The sequence below is a fragment of the Schistocerca americana genome, chromosome 1 (assembly GCF_021461395.2).
Source record: "Schistocerca americana isolate TAMUIC-IGC-003095 chromosome 1, iqSchAmer2.1, whole genome shotgun sequence".
Lineage (NCBI taxonomy): Eukaryota > Metazoa > Arthropoda > Insecta > Orthoptera > Acrididae > Schistocerca > Schistocerca americana.
In genome coordinates, this window is record NC_060119.1 from 1,215,024,349 (window position 1) to 1,215,045,954 (window position 21,606).

The window sequence follows — 21,606 nt, forward strand, 5'->3', positions numbered from 1 at the left end:
ACATGCACAGGAAGCAAACCAGTCACAATTATCATGCTCCTAGGAGGGAGCGACATCAGTCTTTATGAATGCCGTGTAGTCTCAGCACCAAAGCAACAGACTAAAAGTAGCTCGCTGAGCATACAAAACTGCTGAGTGATGACAAACAATGGAAAAACTTGGAGGTACCAGGACACGAGTGGATGATGATGACCTACTGCTTGCCTCCGTATCACATTGGCCAAAGGAATGATGTGTCCACTCCCATCTCTGGCACACATCCCTTGTGTCCAGAAGATGCTCAGCCAGACCAGCTTAAAGTCACATGGGTGGTAGAACAAACAGCCAGCCTGTTGACCTGCAGACTTGCACTGTCCATTCTGCTTCAGTGACTGCGCCTCTTGGAAAGAGCCTCAACAGCTCTCACAGTAAGTATGCTGCACTCTCTTCACACCAAAGATTGTGTTCCAAGAGACATGGCATGAGGTATTGGACACTCAACAGTTCAGCAGTGTACATTTTATAATTGGCAAAGTCATTCCACATTCATGCCATCCTTTTCCATCATTGGCAATGCAGTTTCCACATTTCTTTGTCCATTTTCATCATTTGTGCTGAGGGTAATCAATGCTTTTTGCCCCATTCTTGTCCCAATATCTGTGTAGTTGACAATCATAGCATTTCCAATGTCATCTCTCACTCAGGTGATGCTCCATCCTGCCATGTGATGCTGCTCCCTATTGCATCACCACATTGCAGCCATGGCAGGCTCTCTTCTCATGGGTGCCACTGCCTTGTACAAAGTAACTCGTGACATAACCTCAAATTTTTTGTTGGCTCAAGTGTTGATTCTCCCAGTCAAATTGCATACAAGGTTTTGCAACAAAATGATACATTTTCGACCATGGTCAAGTTTAGTGAAGGTTTTAGTTGCTAGCTATGCTTGCTCCATGGCTCTGGCAGCATTTTTGGACCATGCCCTATCTTTGTACTGAGCTCTCTTCTTGATTCTGATTCCACCCTCCTCCCTGCTGCTACTTCCAGTTACCTCTGCATGTTGCAGCCATGGCATGTCCTTCCAAGAGTGGCATGCATCCTGGGTCTACCACCCTACAGGATCAACCAGCCTACTGGGTCATCCAGCCTCTAGGGTCATCTCACTTCCAGAGTCATAGTGGCATCCACACTCCTTGGTCATCCAGCCTCCAGGTTCATTTGGCCTCCATGGACATCTGGCCTTGAATGATGACTCACCCCAAGGGCTCCAAGGATCAATTGGTTGGTGCAACTTCACACTCAGTGGGCACCTCCAATGCACTATCCTCTTCCACCAGCCTCTTTGGCTCACCAGACCCTTGATTCCTCATTCCTTACCCAACACTTATTTATTACTTTTCTGTTCCCTTACACATACCATAGTGTTGAGCACTCAATGGGCCACTTATGCAGCTTATCCTTTTCTCTTCCATGCCCTTGCATATGCCACAGCAGCAGGTGCTTTTCAGACCACTTCTTGTGGCACTGCACCCTCTTCTTCTCCATACTCATACTCACTATCCAGCAGCTGGCAGTTAGCATACCAGTATTTCCAGCACTTTCCTGTTTTCCTGCCATGTTCCTTCACATTGGATCTTTCAATGGTTTTCCAGTCAATGGATTCCTCCAGCACTCTGCCTTTCACCTCCCACGTTTTCCTTGAGACACCTCCCATGATCCTTTGCCATCATCTTTCTATGACATCCTATTCTTAATCTGTTTCTTTTTCAGTCACACTCATTCTTGCCCAATCTGCTCTTCACTGTCATTCCTGATCCATCCATAATGTCTATCTGGCAACACCTCTACACCTTTAGTACCAATTGTGAGGTCTGGACTCCAGCTGCCATTAGCTCTCTGGACACAAGTGGACATACCATATCACCCAAGGGAGGCACCATGCCCACGGTGGACACTTGTCGATGCTGCTCCTTCCAGGATCTGGTGTGTGCCACCATCTCTCTCTTTCGTCACAGGAGGGAGAGGGTACAGACTTTGCAAGGGGAAAGGGAATGCAATATCTTTGGCTATTAAGAAGTTGGCTCCCTCATTATCTCCACAAAGAAGAAGGAATGCAATATTCACACCTACTCTCTGACCAGAAAGCAACTGCTTGCACACCTGAGTCCAGGGGTGGTCTAGTCTCAAACACTGTCCATTTCTGACACATGTGTTTGCAGACCACTTGCACCACAACAGTTTTTGGGTAGCAAGCTAGCACAACAACAATAATAACAAAGTGACTTGTTATTGCTGTGAGCTCAGGTTGACACCACTTCAGGTGTTACTGATGCTGACAGGAGGCATTTCAATCAACAGCAGGAGCTGCAGCCAGAGTGGGACTGTTTCTTTCCACAAGTCACATGCCTGGAAATAGTTCACACTGTGTTCCCCTGCCTAAGTAGAACTTAGGCTGATGAACAGCCTTTGATGTGTCAGTCATTGTTAGATGTAACACCAGGTAATTGTGCTGACAGCTCCATGGTGCCTCATTGGGAGTACCTCCCGACTAGTGTCAGCTTCTGCCAATCTGACAAATCCTTCTCTTGGTGGACACTGACTCATAGACCTTGGTCTTGGACTCCACCTCAGTATTAGGGCTCAGTCATACCCTTCAAGAGGGAAACAGGTACTGCACCATCTGACAATGAAAAAACTGCTGTCCTAAAAATTAATAATTTGGCAATAACTGATAGTAAACAGATAGCAGACATATTTAACAACCACTTTCTAAGTGTCACCTCTAAAATAGGTTGCAGTGGTGACCTAAGGGAAACTGCAGGTATTCTGAAACTTAACCTCCCACAATGTTTTAATGATATAAATGTAACACCCATAACTGTTAATGAAATAAAAAAAAATAATTCACTCATTGAAAAGTAAAGGATCTTCAGGTATAGATAGCATCTCTAGTAAACTGTTGAAAGCTTGCAGTAGTGATGTAAGTGTAGTACTTGCTCACATTTGCAACACGTCTCTTTATGAGGGAGTTGTTCCAGAGAGAATGAAATATGCCATTGTGAGACCTCTTTTCAAGTCTGGCGATGCTACAGATGTCAAAAATTATCATCCTCTCTCTCTCTTAACAACATTTTCAAAGGGTCTTGAAAAGGCAGTGTATAACAGGATTGTGGCACATCTTGATAAACTTAATATCATTAACCACAGACAGTTTGGTTTTCAAAAAGGGGTTTCCACAGAGCATGCCATATATTCACTCACAAATGATGTCTTGGAGTCTATTAATAGTAAGAAGTCACCAGTTGGTGTCTTCTGTGATATTTCCAAGGCCTTTGATTGTGTAAACCACAAGATACTCTTGGAGAAGGCCTATCAATACGGAATCAAAGGGCCTATAGGTTGTTGTTGTTGTTGTGGTCCTCAGTCCTGAGACTGGTTTGATGCAGCTCTCCATGCTAATCTATCCTGTGCAAGCTCCTTCATCACCCAGTACCTACTGCAACCTACATCCTTCTGAATCTGCTTAGTGTATTCATCTCTTGGTCTCCCTCTACAATTTTTACCCTCCACGCTGTCCTCCAATGCTAAATTTGTGATCCCTTGATGCCTCAGGACATGTCCTACCAACCGATCCCTTCTTCTAGTCAAGTTGTGCCACAAACTTCTCTTCTCCCCAATCCTATTCAATACCTCCTCATTAGTTACGTGATCTACCCACCTAATCTTCAACATTCTTCTGTAGCACCACATTTCGAAAGCTTCTATTCTCTTCTTGTCCAAACTATTTATTGTCCGTGTTTCACTTCCATACATGGCTACACTCCATACAAATACTTTCAGAAACGACTTCCTCACACTTAAATCTATACTCAATGTTAACAAATTTCTCTTCTTCAGAAACGCTTTCCTTGCCATTGCCAGTCTACATTTTATATCCTCTCTACTTCGACCATCATCAGTTATTTTGCTCCCCAAATAGCAAAACTCCTTTACTACTTTAAGTGTCTCATTTCCTAATCTAATACCCTCAGCATCACCCGACTTTATTCGATTACATTCCATTATCCTCGTATTGCTTTTGTTGATGTTCATCTTATATCCTCCTTTCAAGACACTGTCCATTCCATTCAACTGCTCTTCCAAGTCCTTTGCTGTCTCTGACAGAATTACAATGTCACCGGCGAACCTCAATGTTTTTATTTCTTCTCCATGGATTTTAATACCAACTCCGAATTTTTCTTTTATATCCTTTACTGCTTGCTCAATACACAGATCGAATAACATCGGGGAGAGCCGGCCGCGGTGGTCTAGCGGTTCTGGCGCTGCAGTCCGGAACCGCGGGACTGCTACGGTCGCAGGTTCGAATCCTGCCTCGGGCGTGGGTGTGTGTGATGTCCTTAGGTTAGTTAGGTTTAAGTAGTTCTAAGTTCTAGGGGACTTATGACCTAAGATGTTGAGTCCCATAGTGCTCAGAGCCATTTGAACCATTTTTGAACATCGGGGAGAGGCTACAACCCTGTCCCACTCCCTTCCCAACCACTGCTTCCCTTTCATGCCCCTTGACTCTTATAACTGTCATCTGGTTTCTGTACAAATTGTAAATAGTGTTTCGCTCCCTGTATTTTACCCCTGCCACCTTTAGAATTTGAAAGAGAGTGTTCCAGTCAACATTGTCAAAAGCTTTCTCTAAGTCTACAAATGCTAGAAACGTAGGTTTGCCTTTCCTTAATATTTCTTCTACGATAAGTCGTAAGGTCAGTATTGCCTCATGTGTTCCAACATTTCTAAGGAATCTAAACTGATCTTCCCCGAGGTCGGCTTCTACCAGTTTTTCCATTCGTCTGTAAATAATTCGTGTTAGTATTTTGCAGCTGTGACTTATTAAACTGATAGTTCGGTAATTTTCACATCTGTCAATACCTGCGTTCTTTGGGATTGGAATTATTATATTCTTCTTGAAGTCTGAGGGTATTTCGCCTGTCTCATACATCTTGCTCACCAGATGGTAGAGTTTTGTCAGGAATGGCTCTCCCAAGGCCGCCAGTAGTTCTAATGGAATGTTGTCTATTCCCGGGGCCTTGTTTCGACTCAGGTCTTTCAGTGCTCTGTCAAACTCTTCATGCAGTGTCGTATCTCCGATTTCATCTTCATACATCCTCTCCCATTTCCGTAATATTGTCCTCAACTACATCGCCCTTGTATAGACCCTCTATATACCCCTTCCACCTTTCTGCTTTCCCCTCTTTTCTTAGCCCCATTTCTTAGCCCCAATCCATATTCACCTACTATGTTTCCTTCTCTCCCTTTTCCTACACTCGAATTCCAGTCACCCATGACTATTAAATTTTCATCTCCCTTCACTACCTGAATAATTTCTTTTATCTCATCATACATTTCTTCGTCATCTGCAGAGCTAGTTGGCATATAAACTTGTACTAGTGTAGTAGGCATGGGCTTCGTGTCTATCTTTGCCACTATAATACGTTCACTATGCTGTCTGTAGTAGCTTACCCGCACTCCTATTTTTTTATTCATTATTAAACCTACTCTTGCATTACCCCTATTTGATTTTGAATTTATAACCCTGTATTCACCTGACCAGAAGTCTTGTTCCTCCTGCCACTGAACTTCACTAATTCCCACTATATCTAACTTTAACGTATCCATTTCCCTTTTTAAATTTTCTAGCCTACCTGCCCGATTAAGGGATCTGACATTGCACGCTTCGATCCGTAGAATGCCAGTTTTCTTTCTCCTGATAACGACGTTCTCTTGAGTAGTCCCCACCCGAAGATCCGAATGGGGGACTATTTTACCTCCGGAATATTTTACCCAAGAGGACGCCATCATCATTTAACCATACAGTAAAGCTGCATGCCCTCGGGAAAAATTACGGCTGTAGTTTCCCATTGCTTTCAGCCACTCGCAGTACCACAACAGCAAGGCCGTTTTGGTTAATGTTACAAGGTCAGATCAGTCAATCATCCAGACTGTTGCCCCTGCAACTACTGAAAAGGCTGCTGCCCCTCTTCAGGAACCACACGTTTGTCTGGCCTCTCAACAGATACCCCTCCGTTGTGGTTGCACCTACGGTACGGCTATCTGTATCGTTGAGGCACGCAAGCCTCCCCACCAACGGCAAGGTCCATGGTTCATGGGGGGGGGGGGGGGGGGGGGGGGGCTATAGGTAACTGGCTAAAATCGTATCTTGAAGACAGGAAACAAAAGGTGGTTCTAAATGGCTGCAACAAAGTATCTTCTAATCTAGTGGATTCTGAATGGGGCAAAATTCAGCATGGATTTCCCCAGGGATCTGTCATTGGACCCTTGCTGTTTTTAATATATGTTATTGATTTACCCCTGTCCATTAGTAAAAATTGTGAATTCACAATGTTTGCTGATGATACAAGCATTGTCATAGATGGTAAGTCTACTGCTGATCTGGAGACTGATGTTAATGATATACTCAGAGAATTCAATTAATTCTCTTTCAGTTAATATTTAAAAAACTAATTTTATACAGTCCCACACAAAAAATAAAACTCTAGAAAATATAGTAATTGCTCATGACAATCAGGAACTAGAACAGGTGCACTCCACTAAATTCCTGGGGGTTCACATTGACAGTAAGCTCAACTGGGAACAGCATGTGTCCCTTACTCTAAAAAGGCTTTCATCAGCAACTTTTGCTCTAAGAATCATTACTCATTTTGGGGACATCAGCATTTTAAAATCAGCTTACTTTGGGTACTTTCACTCATTAATGAGTTACGGCATAATATTCTGGGGTAATTCACCAGCCTCAAAAAAAAATCTTAACTGCTCAGAAGAGAGCAGTCAGAATCGTGCGGGGTTCCTCCACGAACTTCATGTAGAAAACGTTTTACACAGTTAGGTATTCTGACCACAACATGTCAGTACATATACTCTCTGATGAATGTAGTTAATAAAGACTATGCTCAGTATGAAACAAATTGTTCATACCACAACTACAATACTAGAGGTAAAGATGATCTACATGTTGAACTAAAAAATTTAACACTTGTACAGAAGGGAGTAAAGTATGCTGCTATAAAGACTTTTAATGCATTGCCTAATTATATTAAATGTACAAGGGAAAAAGAAACGCTGTTCAAAGGTACGTTAAAAAAATACCTGCTTGACCATCCACTGTACTTGTTAGATGAATTCTTTTCCAGAAGTAATGCCCTCCCTTAATAATAGATGTATTTAGTCTCTTAGTTATTAGATGGATGATACAATATTATGTTAACGTTATAGTGTTAATGTTATAGTTATAATGTTATATTGAGAATTGCTATACTAGTTAAATGACAGCTTGTAAATGAGAAAAAGTGATACTAATTAATATCTATATCATTGTATTATATTACTATTCTGTAGCATTAATTGTATTTGTACAATTGTATTGACACGTTCCACATTCAGGCGAATCACTCACATGTATGGATCTATGGAATACGCATACCAAATAAAAAATAAAAAAAATATCAGCCAGATGATATCTTCTCTACTAACTTCATGAGTGGTTACTTGCTAAATACTATGTCTTCCTGTAACCTGCATATACTGTACAGTTACCTGATACTGTTATTTCTTCCCTTATTGTATCCTGAATAAATGTGTTATTACTTCTAGTCTAATTGACTGTCATTTCATCTGTCTGTAACAAACCCCAATACATAACAATTTTCATTTAAGTGCGATTACTACTACACATGAACCTATACAGAAATTATAAAGTTGTTGTTAATGTTTGAATGATCATTTCACTTCACGTGAGCGTGATTAGAGTTATGCAACTAGAGTAAAATTGCTTGTATCAAATGGATGTGGAAGTGTCAATCTTACATTGTTAATTGTCATCTACAGAAGACAATAGATGATGCTTGCATTGTAAGTGAACATACAGGGCCTGCACAATGTTTGTTGTTCCAAGAGACAGAAAGTGCTTCTAAAACTGGATTGTTTTTATAGAAATATATATGTCTTAAACTGCAGACTGGTGTTCATTTTTAACCCAGTCGTGTACATATGTCTCAATTACAAAACACAAGATTTTTTAGAGTGAGAAGTGTTTCACATAAATGGCAGGGGAGTAATTAGCATTCTTTTAAGTAATTTTACTAGGGACTATTCCACATTGTGAACATGTGAGAAAACAGCACGCACGGACTGTTACTTTCATGTTCTTGTTCTGCATCAACATCTACATCTATACTCTGCAACTCACTTTACAGTGTGTGGTGGAGGGTACTTTGTGTACCACTGTCACTTTCCCCCTTTCCTGTTCTACTAGTGTAAAGTCTGTGGAAGAACTATTGCTGGAAAGCTTCCACATGAGCTCCAATCCCTCTAATATTATCTTCAGGGTCTTTTACAAGATATACATAGGAGGCAGCAATACACTGGTTTACTCTTCTGGACAAGCATGCTCTCAGAACTTTAACAGTAGATCATACTGTGATGCAGAATGCCTCTCTTGCAATGTCTGCTACCAGAGTTGGCTGAGCATCTCCCTGATGCTTTCACACTTTCTAAATGAATATGTTGTATAACATGTTGCTCTTCTTTGGATCTTCTCAATTTTCTCTATCAGTTGTATCTGGTATGGATTCCACACTGGTGAGTAACAAGTGTTTTGTTAACTACTACTTTTGTTGATGGACTGCATTTTCTGGGGATTCTTTCAAAGAATCTCAGTCTGGCATCTGCCTTACCTGTGATTAATTTTATGTGGTCATTCCAATTCAGATTGCTCTAGAAGCATGCTCCAAGCAGTTTATGGAATTAAAATCTCCCAGTGATTACTCTGACATCGTACAATATAGAGTCTTTCTGTCTGTGTATCCAAAATACTTACATTTGTTTATGTTGAGGGTAAATTACCACTACCTGCATGGAGTATCAGTCATTTGCTCATGAAGATCATTTACTGGCTAAACCAGTTACATCTCTTATGTCTTTCTTGATACTCTAGTAGCATTCCTAAGGAGAGGCAAGCTTCTACTACATACTGATGCAGCCATTGGCTAAGAAGTAATGTATGCTACTGAGAATAAGATAAATGTTGGATCTGGTTTAAACAATAAACAATACATGTGAGTATTAACTATTAACATATGAAGTCACATTATTTCATGGATAGACACTATTACAATACAGATTGATTATCTTGTACTCACTGCAGATGACAGACAAACAGATTATTTGTCAAGATATTGTATAGAAAATTCATGTTGACATGTGGACTGTAGGCCATGAAGTATGTGTGAAACTAGTATTGACATTTTCTTGCAGACTTACATACAACACGTCTATGTTCAAACAATGGAAAATCCAGGTAGGAATATCGAAAATGTAGGAAAAGGCAGAGTACTACTTACCGTAAAGAAGATATGGTAAGCTGCAGACTGGCCTGTCTGCAACTTAACCTGTCTTCTTAACAGTAAGTAGCAATGTCTTTTTCTACATTGTGACATATCTATGTTCTTTGTTCCATTCCTCAATTGAAGACTTAGTGGATATAAGATGTAGAAATGAGTTCAATGATTTGTGACTTACTAGGTCTACTATAATGAGGCAGGAAAAACCATTACATCTTACATTTATATTGTTGTTGTTGTGGTCTTCAGTCCTGAGACTGGTTTGATGCAGCTCTCCATGCTATTCTATCCTGTGCAAGCTTCTTCATCTCCCAGTACCTACTGCAACCGACATCCTTCTGAATCTGTTTAGTGTATTCCTCTCTTGGTCTCCCCTCCAATATTCTCCTAGTCAAGTTGTGCCACAAATTTATCTTCTCTCCAGTTCTATTCAATACCTTCTCATTAGTTATGTGATCTCCCCATCTAGTCTTCGGCATTCTTCTGTAGCACCACATTTTGAAAGCTTCTATTCTCTTCTTGTCTAAACTATTTATCGTCCACGTTTCACTTCCATACATGGCTACACTCCACACAAATACTTTCAGAAACGACTTCCTCACACTTAAATCTATACTCGATGTTAACAAGTTTCTCTTCTTCAGAAATGCTTTCCTTGCCATTGACAGTCTACTAATAAAGATTAATGCCATAGATATAAGTAGGCTTAACTTGAAACAGGATGGTCATATTCAAGTTGACACGGTGAGGCAAAGAAGAGACCTTGAGTACTGGAAAGGTATACATATGAGCACTGCCTCCTCCCCTCCCAACATCCCTCCCTTCACACACACACACACACACACACACACACACACACACACACACAGAGAGAGAGAGAGAGAGAGAGAGAGAGAGAGTATTGAAACAAATGCCAGCAGAAAATAGGCAAGCATTAAATCTCTGAATTTGTTAACAATAATTATTCTCATAGGGAAGGAGATACAAAATAAGAAAAGATTCAGGAAATATTTATATAAATAAGAGGATTGTTAATGAGTTCTATTTCAAGGAAGAATAAACAACTAAAAGTTTTGAAAACTCCAATTCAGTATCTACATTAGCTCTGCTGAGGTAGCGTCAGCATAAGTAATTTCATTTATCATAGTGGAAAATATAATAAAATCTCTTTAACAAATAACTTTTTATTCTTACTTGTTGTAGCCCATATGAAGAGCAGCTCTCAGAGCTTTGTAACTTCTTGCTCCTGTAGAGCAGACAAAAACAATTGGATCTTCTGGTCTTGGTTTATCAAAACCATATTTCTTTTTAAATATTTTATCTGGGACCTTCATAGCAGTAACATATTCATTTACTGAAAGAAATACATTTTCATGAATTAGTGTTAAAAAGTACTGAACAATACTTAATTGTATCTTTCATTTTAATTTTCAGGAAAAAAAATTAAAAATATGTCATATAGTTTGTAGTCTTAAAACATATTTTTACATGGAACTTATCTGTCTGAACGAATAGCAGAAGGTTACATTTGAGGGGGCCATCAATAATGAGGTCATGTATGGGGGAAAAACAGGCCATCTTCTTTTTAAAGGAACCACCCTGACTTTCACATTAATTACTTTAGGAAAACTGAATATATAATCTAGATGCCAAACAAAAGTGCTTGTGTTGACTGTCAATAGTGGATCCACAGTCATGAGTTTGCCTAAACTGCTGCAAAGCTCAGTGATAGCACCTTTGATTCAATCTATTTTCTCTTGCCAATCTGACTGTAAGTGATTTATGACTTTCTACCAATGAATTCTAATAAATATGCTTTGTTACAGAAAATGGTGGCACATCATTATGTTCACCAAGTATAGTGCCTCATTCCCATATTGGTGACCCTGATTTGTTTCTTCCACCCACGAAATATGTGTGTGCATTACCGGTTTTGCATCAGGACCTGTAAACAATGGATCACATACCCCACTGTGACTCAAACTCTATGTTCCAGGCTCATACAGTAAACTTAAACTGTGAAGCAAAAACTCTGTCTTCACTGCACTTCCCGGATTTGTGTGCACATTTACATTTACTTCATACTGGTGTTCTAGCCCCTAACCTCAATTGGCTAATGCCACCATGGTAGGAAGCACATGTACTCATGCCACTACCTCACATGTGTTTCCAGGCTTATTTGGCCTATCCAAACTAAGTAAATGCAATTTCAACATGAAGCCACATTGTCAACTCAGGTAACTGAGCCACCAATTCCGTTTTCACTACCTCAGCAGCCTGTGAGTATTGTTTATCTGCACTTGGTGCATGTACCCTTTACCTACCTCATCTGCTGCTCTACTCAGAATTCCACTGCCTACAGTGTCCCTCCTCAACTACGTCTCTCTTCAACATTCACTTGTCTCCACACCTTACCCTGTTCCACTGCAGCATATTCCTCCAAGCAGATTCCCCAAACTTCTCCAGTGGCAAAAAGTGAATCCAAAAACATGGTTTGCCTTGGTGGAGAACGTCTTCACCATTCATGGAATAATTAATGATAATGCTCTTTTTATTTATCCTATAGCCATCTCCATGATCATATAGACCATATTAGTGATTTGGTTTTCCACCTGCTTACTCAATGTAAATACATCACTGTTAAGTCTCTCATTGTTGAGCACCTGTCGCATCCTCCACCACAGGTGATGATACATCACATCATCCACAAGGTACAACTTCAAGACAGAACATCTTCGCTGCTGTGGAGGCAACTTCGAGTGCAGGCTGGTTCAGAGGACATGCCTAACGTCACCTTGTTGACACTGTGGTTTACCAGACTTCCCATTAACTTGCAACATCAGTTACTTTAGCACTCTGCAAATACATTGGAATTGAATATCATCTGCCACTGACAGCTTCTCCCTATGGCTGGCTTGTTGCCTACCTCTAAGGGCTGGTAACAGCACTCCTGCTTCCTGTTCATCACCTCCGCACCCGGCTGGTAGAGGTCACACATGACCTGCTGCATCTCAACAAGCCACCTCCCTCTGCCAACTGGTAGACTGCTTCTGGCACCTCATGCTCTGTCCTCTGCTGTCCCCCTTCCAGCCCCCAACTTTCCTGAAACATCATACCGTTTGTGATGGTACCATCTGAACTTTGCAAATGTGGCGACAACCTCTCATCCGCCCTACACTTTCCCAAACTTAACACGTGGGCTGATTTATGCTCGTAGCAAAGCTACAGTGCACCATTACTCACATCAGTAATCCAACACAGTAGCTCCTCCCAGCGGACATCTCGGACTCTGCCACCATACTCATGTTTCTGATTGACACCAGGGCAGATGCCAGTGTTTATTCCTCCCTGTCCCTCTCGCCCCCTCCTGCACTCCTTTGAGGCTTCTCCATACAATGCTAGTTCTTTGCACTGCCAACAACTCTAACATCACTGTCTACAGTTCCATTGACCTCTGGCACCAGTTTACACCAGTGATACATATCCCTCAAACCTTCCATGTTGCTGATGTGGATGGCCCTGTCCTCAGGATCAAATTCCTTAAGTATTTCAGTCTCTCTCTCCTGGTCTGCATTTGGCCACTTTGCTTCATCAGGCATCCAGCACACAAATTAGTGGCTCCTTCATCCCTTCCCCCCAAGCCCTCATCTGTGAGCACTGTAAAATTGATGCCCTCCACTCCAACAACAACATCCTTCATCAGCTTATCACGCCAGCCATTGTGGCCGAGTAGTTCTAGGCGCTTCAGTTCGGAACTTTGCTGCTGCTATGGTCGCAGGTTCGAATCCTGCCTCGGGCATGGATGGCTGTGATGTCCTTAGGTTAGTTAGGTTTCAGTAGTTCTAAGTCTAGGGGACTGATGACCTCAGATGTTAAGTCCCATAGTGCTCAGAGCCATTTGAGCGTATCACATCACACATCAACCAACCTGGCATGCGGTTTTTGCACAGTCAACAACCTCAATACTTTGTGGCTGCTTCATGTTAGAGGTTCAGCTTCTGCAACTGCCACTTCCTTGCTTTCCAATTATGCTTCATACAACTCAGGTCAGTGACACTCAAACTATCAATAATTCATGTGATCAGTCAGTTCTAGATAATGTTGATACATGTGTGTTCCGACCATGTACTCAAACTGCTCTCAATGGCACGACTGCAAATGGTACCTGCCATAGGTTATCCACTAAATAAGGCCCTCATGACAAGGCCCAAAAGCTAACCTCTAAGAAACATCTCCACATGAAAGCAGCCATTCATGAACACATGTCCATCGGACAGCAATTGGGCATTGCCCATTCATCTTGTCCTAAGAAGGACAGTTCATTCTGGTTGTGCGGGGGCTGTCGCAAGCTCAGTGTTCTATTCCTCACATATAAGACTTCGCTCTATAGCTCAATGGTGCATGGATTTTTAGCATGACTGTCACAAAGCCTATCATGAGACCCCTATGTACAAAAATGACATACTCAAAACAGCCATCATTACACTGTTGGCTTGTTTGAGTTCTGCTTTATGCTATATGGTCTCAAGAATTCCAGTCAGCTGTGGCAATGGTTTATTGACTCTGTACTTTTCTCCTGCCTTTTTGCTATGCCCATCTTTATGACATTCTTGTCTACTCCAGTTCCACTGAGGAACATTAGCAGCACTTAACACAGGTCCTTAAAGTACTAACCAAATACAGTGTGGAGATTAACCATGCAAAATCACAATTGTGCCGCACTAGTGTTACCTTTCTTGGCCATACTGTAACCATTGTAGGAATCCATCCAACATCAGACTGCACTGCATTTGTCAATGTCCTGCCATTACCAGAGACCTACTGCGATCTGCGATGATTCCTCGGATAGTAAATTTTTCCGGTGGCATATACCTCACACTGCTTCTCTCCAGGTCCCACTGATGGATACCATTGTGGCAAGAATGTTTCTGGAGCACAGAAATTGCAGTGATCCGACAACATGATCTGCACATTCAACTCTCTCAAATCTACCCTCATGAACTCCATTACACACATACCCACTTACTGATGCTCCAATCTCTATCAAACCCGACATTAGTGAATCATTGACTCTTCAGCAACACGTCAATGATATGACCCTATCTTTCCATTTTTTCTCAAAGAAACTCTCCTCTACTCAATGCAAGTGGTCAGCATTCAACCTGGAATTCCTTGTGATCTTTGAGGCTGTGTGATATTTCCGCAAGGACATTGAAGGATGTGAAGTCGTAATCTTCACTGATCATAAACTGCTCACAGATATGCTCTGCAACCCTGCCAACAATGTTCCCCCATGATGTTTCCATCATATGGATCTCATTAGTTAATATGCCATAGATGTCCACTACGTCAGGGGGGGGGGGCTGATAACATTATAGTTGCTGATTATATGTCATGTGTGCATGTCATTTCTTCTCCCTTGAGCTTGGACGAACTATCACACATGCAGACAGTTGACCAGATATTCAACATCTGCAACAAGACACTACCTTTGCATTGACAGTGGTATCCTGCTGTCTCCAGCCCTTCATGTCCAGTGATGTGTGATACCTCTACAGGTAATCTCCACTCCCAGGTCTTGGCCTCCCTCTGTCCCTCTGATGACAGTTTTTGCAGCCAATCATTACCAGGCCCACACAGGAATTAAGGCTACCATGTGCATCATAATGGAACATTTTGTCCGGCCTGGAGTAAAAACTGAGCACATGGTTACCTTGCCAGAATAGCAAGGTTGTTCATCACACTCAACCCTCTTTAGGAGGTCTGAAATACTGAAAAGATGGTTCACCTTGAAACATAACAGCTAGGACCTTTCCCTTTTTTAAAACTTTGATATCAGCAATTCCTCACTCACATTAATTAACTGAAAAGCAAATACCATGTCAATAGCAATCCCGAGAATAGCCAAATATGGGCAATATTAGTAATACTATATTTTTGGAACTGTTATCATGAATTAAACCTGCATAATATTTTCCTTATGTCTGAAGTATACACTATAATTAGTATGAATAGTTAAAAGCATTCTATTCCATTAAAATTCATATATTTCTGCTACTATCATTGTCAATAACATATTTAAAAAAGAAGTAATCTGGAAGTAATTAAAATCAGAAAAAATCAATCATTATCAGTATTGATGATATATACACTCCTGGAAATGGAAAAAAGAACACATTGACACCGGTGTGTCAGACCCACCATACTTGCTCCGGACACTGTGAGAGGGCTGTACAAGCAATGATCACACGCACGGCACAGCGGACACACCAGGAACCGCGGTGTTGGCTGTCGAATGGCGCTAGCTGCGCAGCATTTGTGCACCGCCGCCGTCAGTGTCAGCCAGTTTGCCGTGGCATACGGAGCTCCATCGCAGTCTTTAACACCTGTAGCATGCCGCGACAGCGTGGACGTGAACCGTATGTGCAGTTGACGGACTTTGAGCGAGGGCGTATAGTGGGCATGCGGGAGGCCGGGTGGACGTACCGCCGAATTGCTCAACACGTGGGGCGTGTGGTCTCCACAGTACATCGATGTTGTCGCCAGTGGTCGGCGGAAGGTGCACGTGCCCGTCGACCTGGGACCGGACCGCAGCGACGCACGGATGCACGCCAAGACCGTAGGATCCTACTCAGTGCCGTAGGGGACCGCACCGCCACTTCCCAGCAAATTAGGGACACTGTTGCTCCTGGGGTATCGGCGAGGACCATTCGCAACCGTCTCCATGAAGCTGGGCTACGGTCCCGCACACCGTTAGGCCGTCTTCCGCTCACGCCCCAACATCGTGCAGCCCACCTCCAGTGGTGTCGCGACAGGCGTGAATGGAGGGACGAATGGAGACGTGTCATCTTCAGCGATGAGAGTCGCTTCTGCCTTGGTGGCAATGATGGTCGTATGCGTGTTGGGCGCCGTGCAGGTGAGCGCCACAATCAGGACTGCATACGACCGAGGCACACAGGGCCAACACCCGGCATCATGGTGTGGGGAGCGATCTCCTACACTGGCCGTACACTACTGGTGATCGTCGAGGGGACACTGAATAGTGCACGGTACATCCAAACCGTCATCGAACCCATCGTTCTACCATTCCTAGGCCGGCAAGGGAACTTGCTGTTCCAACAGGACAATGCACGTCCGCATGTATCCCGTGTCACCCAATGTGCTCTAGAAGGTGTAAGTTAACTACCCTGGCCAGCAAGATCTCCGGATCTGTCCCCCATTGAGCATGTTTGGGACTGGATGAAGCGTCGTCTCACGCGGTCTGCACGTCCAGCACGAACGCTGGTCCAACTGAGGCGCCAGGTGGAAATGGCATGGCAAGCCGTTCCACAGGACAACATCCAGCATCTCTACGATCGTCTCCATGGGAGAATAGCAGCCTGCATTGCTGCGAAAGGTGGATATACACTGTACTAGTGCCAACATTGTGCATGCTCTGTTGCCTGTGTCTATGTGCCTGTGGATCTGTCAGTGTGATCATGTGATGTATCTGACCCCAGGAATGTGTCAATAAAGTTTCCCCTTCCTGGGACAATGAATTCACGGTGTTCTTTTTTCCATTTCCAGGAGTGTAGTTTAAAACTAATATAATAAAAAAAACAAAGAAAAGAATCTAATTGAAACACACATCCTGTCAGCCACACTTTGTTTTGAAATGACTCTTTTTATTAAAATGAAGTACATTTTTGTTAAAGCTACAAAACATGCCCAGAAGAATTTATGTTCTGTATTTTATGAATAATCCACTGAAATGTAATATGCACTGTTACAAATATGTATCTGACTATTTTCTTCCCGGGTTCGATGCCCGGCGGGGTCAGGGATTTTCTCTGCCTCGTGGTGACTGGGTGTTGTGTGATGTCCTTAGGTTAGTTAGGTTTAAGTAGTTCTAAGTTCTAGGGGACTGATGACCATAGATGTTAAGTCCCATAGTGCTCAGAGCCATTTGAACCATTTTGAACTATTTTCACTCTGAATGAGACTGCTTTATAATGAAATTATAATGTAATTTTATTTTATAATTTATTAAGTCTTATTTAATATTCTGTTATCTATTAACATTGATTGTGATTTTTAAATTTCTGTTTTTAACAATTATGTCACTGTAGCAAAACCTATATAAGGCCCATATGGAGCCACTGTTGTACATCAGGTTTGCTTGAAATATCAATGTAGTACCTGTGACAATCAGTTAACATGTAATCGATTCTAAATGGCACACACTGTACCAACTTTACACAGTTGTACTCTGCAATAAACAAAACTGAAGCTCACAACAAAGTGTGGCATGAATTAATGTGGGCATTACAACCCAGTTGGTCAATATACAGCAATTGCAGCAAGATCAACTCTTTGAAGCTGATAACACATGTTTAGCATTTGATCTCAGCTGAAGAACAGCTCTCTTTTTATTTGGAAACTTCTCAAATTTGACCTCGTGGGTCCTCTTGCTCCTTCAGGAGGTTTTAGGCACATACAAGCAGCCATCGATCATGCCAGCAGATGGGTGTAAGCTGTAACCCTCTCAGACGTATTTGCCAATTTGGTCACAAGAGCCTTTGTCACTACATTGTTGTCCACTTTGGTTGTACTTCTTCTGTCACAACTGACTAAGGAAGGCAATTTGAGTAACTCAGTAACTCGTCTTTAGGTGTTTATGTGTCCTGTATGGTGTCAACAAATTCCACACAACCTTGTACCACCCCCCACCCCCCTCCCCCTCCACCATGGTCAGAGGCCATCCATGGGTGTTATCAGCATCCGCACAGCCTTTAAAGATGACCTAAACCCCTTCTTAGCCAAAATCTTCTATGCCGAGCCTTTGATACTCCCTGCAGCATATGTCGAAGACTCTGAGCTCATCTCTCTTGCTGAGCTCCCCAACTTAGTTGAGTACATCAGCCTGCACATTGAAAACATCTGTACTCTGCCTCAGTGCAGTCACATTGTACCATGACTGTTTATGCACAAAGACTTAGAGCACTGTGAGTTCTTTATGCTCTGAGATGGTACGGTCTGGGCAGCAGTACAGCCTTCTTACTGCAGCATACACAGAGTGCTCCAGTGCATGAATAACATTTCAGAAATTTGCGTCAATGGCAAACAACAAACTGTGTCACTTAACTGAGTTAAATCCACTTGGAGCCTCAATGAGGAGCCTCCGTCAACATCCAATTCTTGTAACGCCGAAAATGCATATCCTCCTATTTCCATCTATTGTACTATAATTTTTTTCCTTATTTTGTATATTTTAATTGTTTTACTATTTGTATATATATATTTATTTATGCATTTATGTCGATGTATAATTGGTTTGTTTGTAAATATTATTTGTATTTTTATGCTGGGTCTGGCCTAGGGAAAGCTATGCTATCGAATGATTACATCGATAGGTCGTGTGGAGAACCAAAGTGTTTAGGATCTTTGGTAGTGTGACCTCGACTGCATGGAGCGCGAGCAGAGGGAGTCTGGCTGGAGTAGTGCAGTGGAGCAGGTGTGTTGTGTGACGCTCCCACGAGTTGCCGTGCTTTCGGGGTTTGGCAGCATGTAATTGCGCTTGACTTGCTATGTTAGTTTCTGACATGGTGTCGCGGACGGGAAGCGTTAGATGGCACACATCAAGAGCCCATTTCGGCTGGAGACCGTGTCGAGAAGAAGGCGCGCCAACATCCAGCTTCTGCAACAGTGACGGCAGACAATGAGTGACTGTCGCCACCTCCTCGACCGACGACTTCAAACCTTCAATCAACCAACAAGGAAGACTGGAAGCATGTTAAGTTTTAGAACTGTATGCCAGACCTCAGCTTTTCAAACTGGTCAATTTGTGTCACCAAATTACAGCAACGTAGTATGAACATTTGTTGCTCATTGTCCCAATTGCATTACCAAGCAAGGTCCCTTCCTTTTCTGGAATGAACCCGAGTGTTGTTGAAATTCAAACGACAGCATTAAAGTAATATCATTCCATTTCGCTGCTTTAATTTCAGAGTTCAGTTAAAGTATTCATAGCTGGCTACAATATTTAGATTACACAAGCAGAAATTAAGAGTGCGAGTTTTGTTACCATATTTTAGCTTACCTGTGACTGCAGCTCAGCTTGGTACGTACTAAATTTTTCTATTGTTGATTGCTCAGAATCATGTAATTCAAGTTCAAAGTTATATCTCTTATTTCTAAATTGCGTAGATTCAAGTAGCTTTTGAAATGATTGTTGAGGTAGCCCAAGACTAACCTTATTTTACTGAATTTCATAGTGCTTCAGAAACAAATTTCACTATTAATTTCAGTCACTAAATTAACTTTCAATTTTCCAGTTTTATTAATCCTTTTGCTAAAATAAGTCAGAGTGTAACGAAATTTATTACTTCTGACAAACTTTCAGTTTTCACACAACGTGTGTCAACCTTCAGTTGCCACGCTTTTAGTGCTAATTATATGTGCAATAACCTTTCTTTTTCAGTTATTATAGTAGTTGTCCATAGGACTGGTGACTGTAATTTTCCCCAAATCTCAAATATCTAATTAACGCCAATTAACTGTTAACGTGACGACCGCACATTTACTTTCTTTATTAATTTTACCCTTTTCTCAAAATTAATTTCCACCAATTGCATTTGCATTTTTCCTTTCATTTAGATGTAACCCTTTCCTCCCTCTTTACCGACAGATTAACTTTGGTGATGACTGCTTTTCCCAAATTCCCATTAGGTACACGCGGTTTAATTTTTCACTGTCATTAAGGTCAATAAGTGAGCGGGAGGTTACACGACTCCCTGCAGCATATGTCGAAGATTCTGAGCTCATCTCTCTTGCTGAGCTCCCCAACTTAGTTGAGTACATCAGCCTGCACATTGAAAACATCTGTACTCTGCCTCAGTGCAGTCACATTGTACCATGACTGTTAATGCACAAAGACTTAGAGCAGTGCGAGTTCTTTACGCTCTGAGATGGCACAGTCTGGGCAGCATTACAGCCTTCTTACTCCAGCATACACAGAGTGCTCCAGTGCACGAATAACACTTCAGAAATTTGCGTCAATGGCAAACAACAAACTGTGTCACTTAACTGAGTTAAATCCACTTGGAGCCTCGATGAAGAGCCTCCGTCAACATCCAATTCTGAGTTGTTATCCATGGACATCCCTTCTTCTGTGTACGCTAACCAGTTGTCTTCTGAGTGCAGTTCTCCCTGTGTACCCGCTGAAGCCAGTGATCCATGTGATGACTCCCTGCCAGATGACGTGCACTCTCCCAGCATGATCCGTATACTGTCATCACCTCACACTTCCCCTTGTGTTGCTATCTTCACGGCAACAAATCTGCATTTTGCATTGAAGATCTCTCTCTCTCTCTCTCTCTCTCTCTCTCTCTCTCTCTCTCTCTCTCTCTCTCCAACTTTGAGATGGCACTTTCTTAGTTCTCCACACTCCTCCATGCATGTTCAATGATTCAGCAACCTCCCACATCACTCTCCTCACTCCTTCCAGCTTCTGCATGACACTGATGAGGACAACAGTGCAGCTTCCATCGACAACAAAGGTTGCCTCGCTGTCCTGCTCATTGCATACCCTCCTTTTACGATGTGGGACCCGAAGACCAGTCTCTCTCGAGTGGGCTGGCCTCTGAGTCTCCTCACTGGCTACAGTACTATGCAGTTTCTGGGATCTGTGACTTCACACAGCTTCGGGGCTCGAGAAATGGTCCATTCTCACACATCTCCTTGCCAGATTCCAGCCGGCCGCTACTCCACCTTATTGACTGCAACACTGGCTTTCTTATCCTTCCCCAAGTTCCACACTGCCATGAAGGTGGTGGTGGAGGGAGGGGGTGGCAGTAGGGGGAGAGGGTGGGGGCTCTGTGGCATCTATCAATAGGAGATTGTGATGAAGCAAGCTGGGATATTTTTACTTTTTTTATTTCCCCTCTAGTTTTGCCACCTGCCTCCTAAAAACACCAGATCTAATTTTGTGCTTAGTTTTATGTATGTAATTTATTTTCTCATTTATTTCGACTATTGCTAGTTAATACTTTTGTTATAGGGTGAAATCAGTAATTGTTTCGTAACTCAAAGTCTATTGTTGACTTATAAAGAAATATAAATTCTAAAAAGAAAGATGATGAAACTTACCAAACAAAAGCGCTGGCAGGTCGATAGACACACAAACAAACACAAACATACACACAAAATTCTAGCTTTCGCAACCAATGGTTGCCTCGTCAGGAAA

At 42.2% G+C, this 21,606-nt stretch overlaps 1 protein-coding gene across 1 annotated transcript in view; it reads right to left on the minus strand.

Moving 5' to 3' along the window:
• LOC124601772 (rhodanese domain-containing protein CG4456-like) overlaps positions 1-21,606 on the minus strand; it is a 153,172-nt gene that overhangs the window by 34,010 nt on the left and 97,556 nt on the right. The window contains exon 3 of the mRNA XM_047138018.1: positions 10,578-10,737. Within this exon, the coding sequence (XP_046993974.1) occupies positions 10,578-10,737 (160 nt within the window). The remainder of the gene's footprint in view (positions 1-10,577; positions 10,738-21,606) is intronic.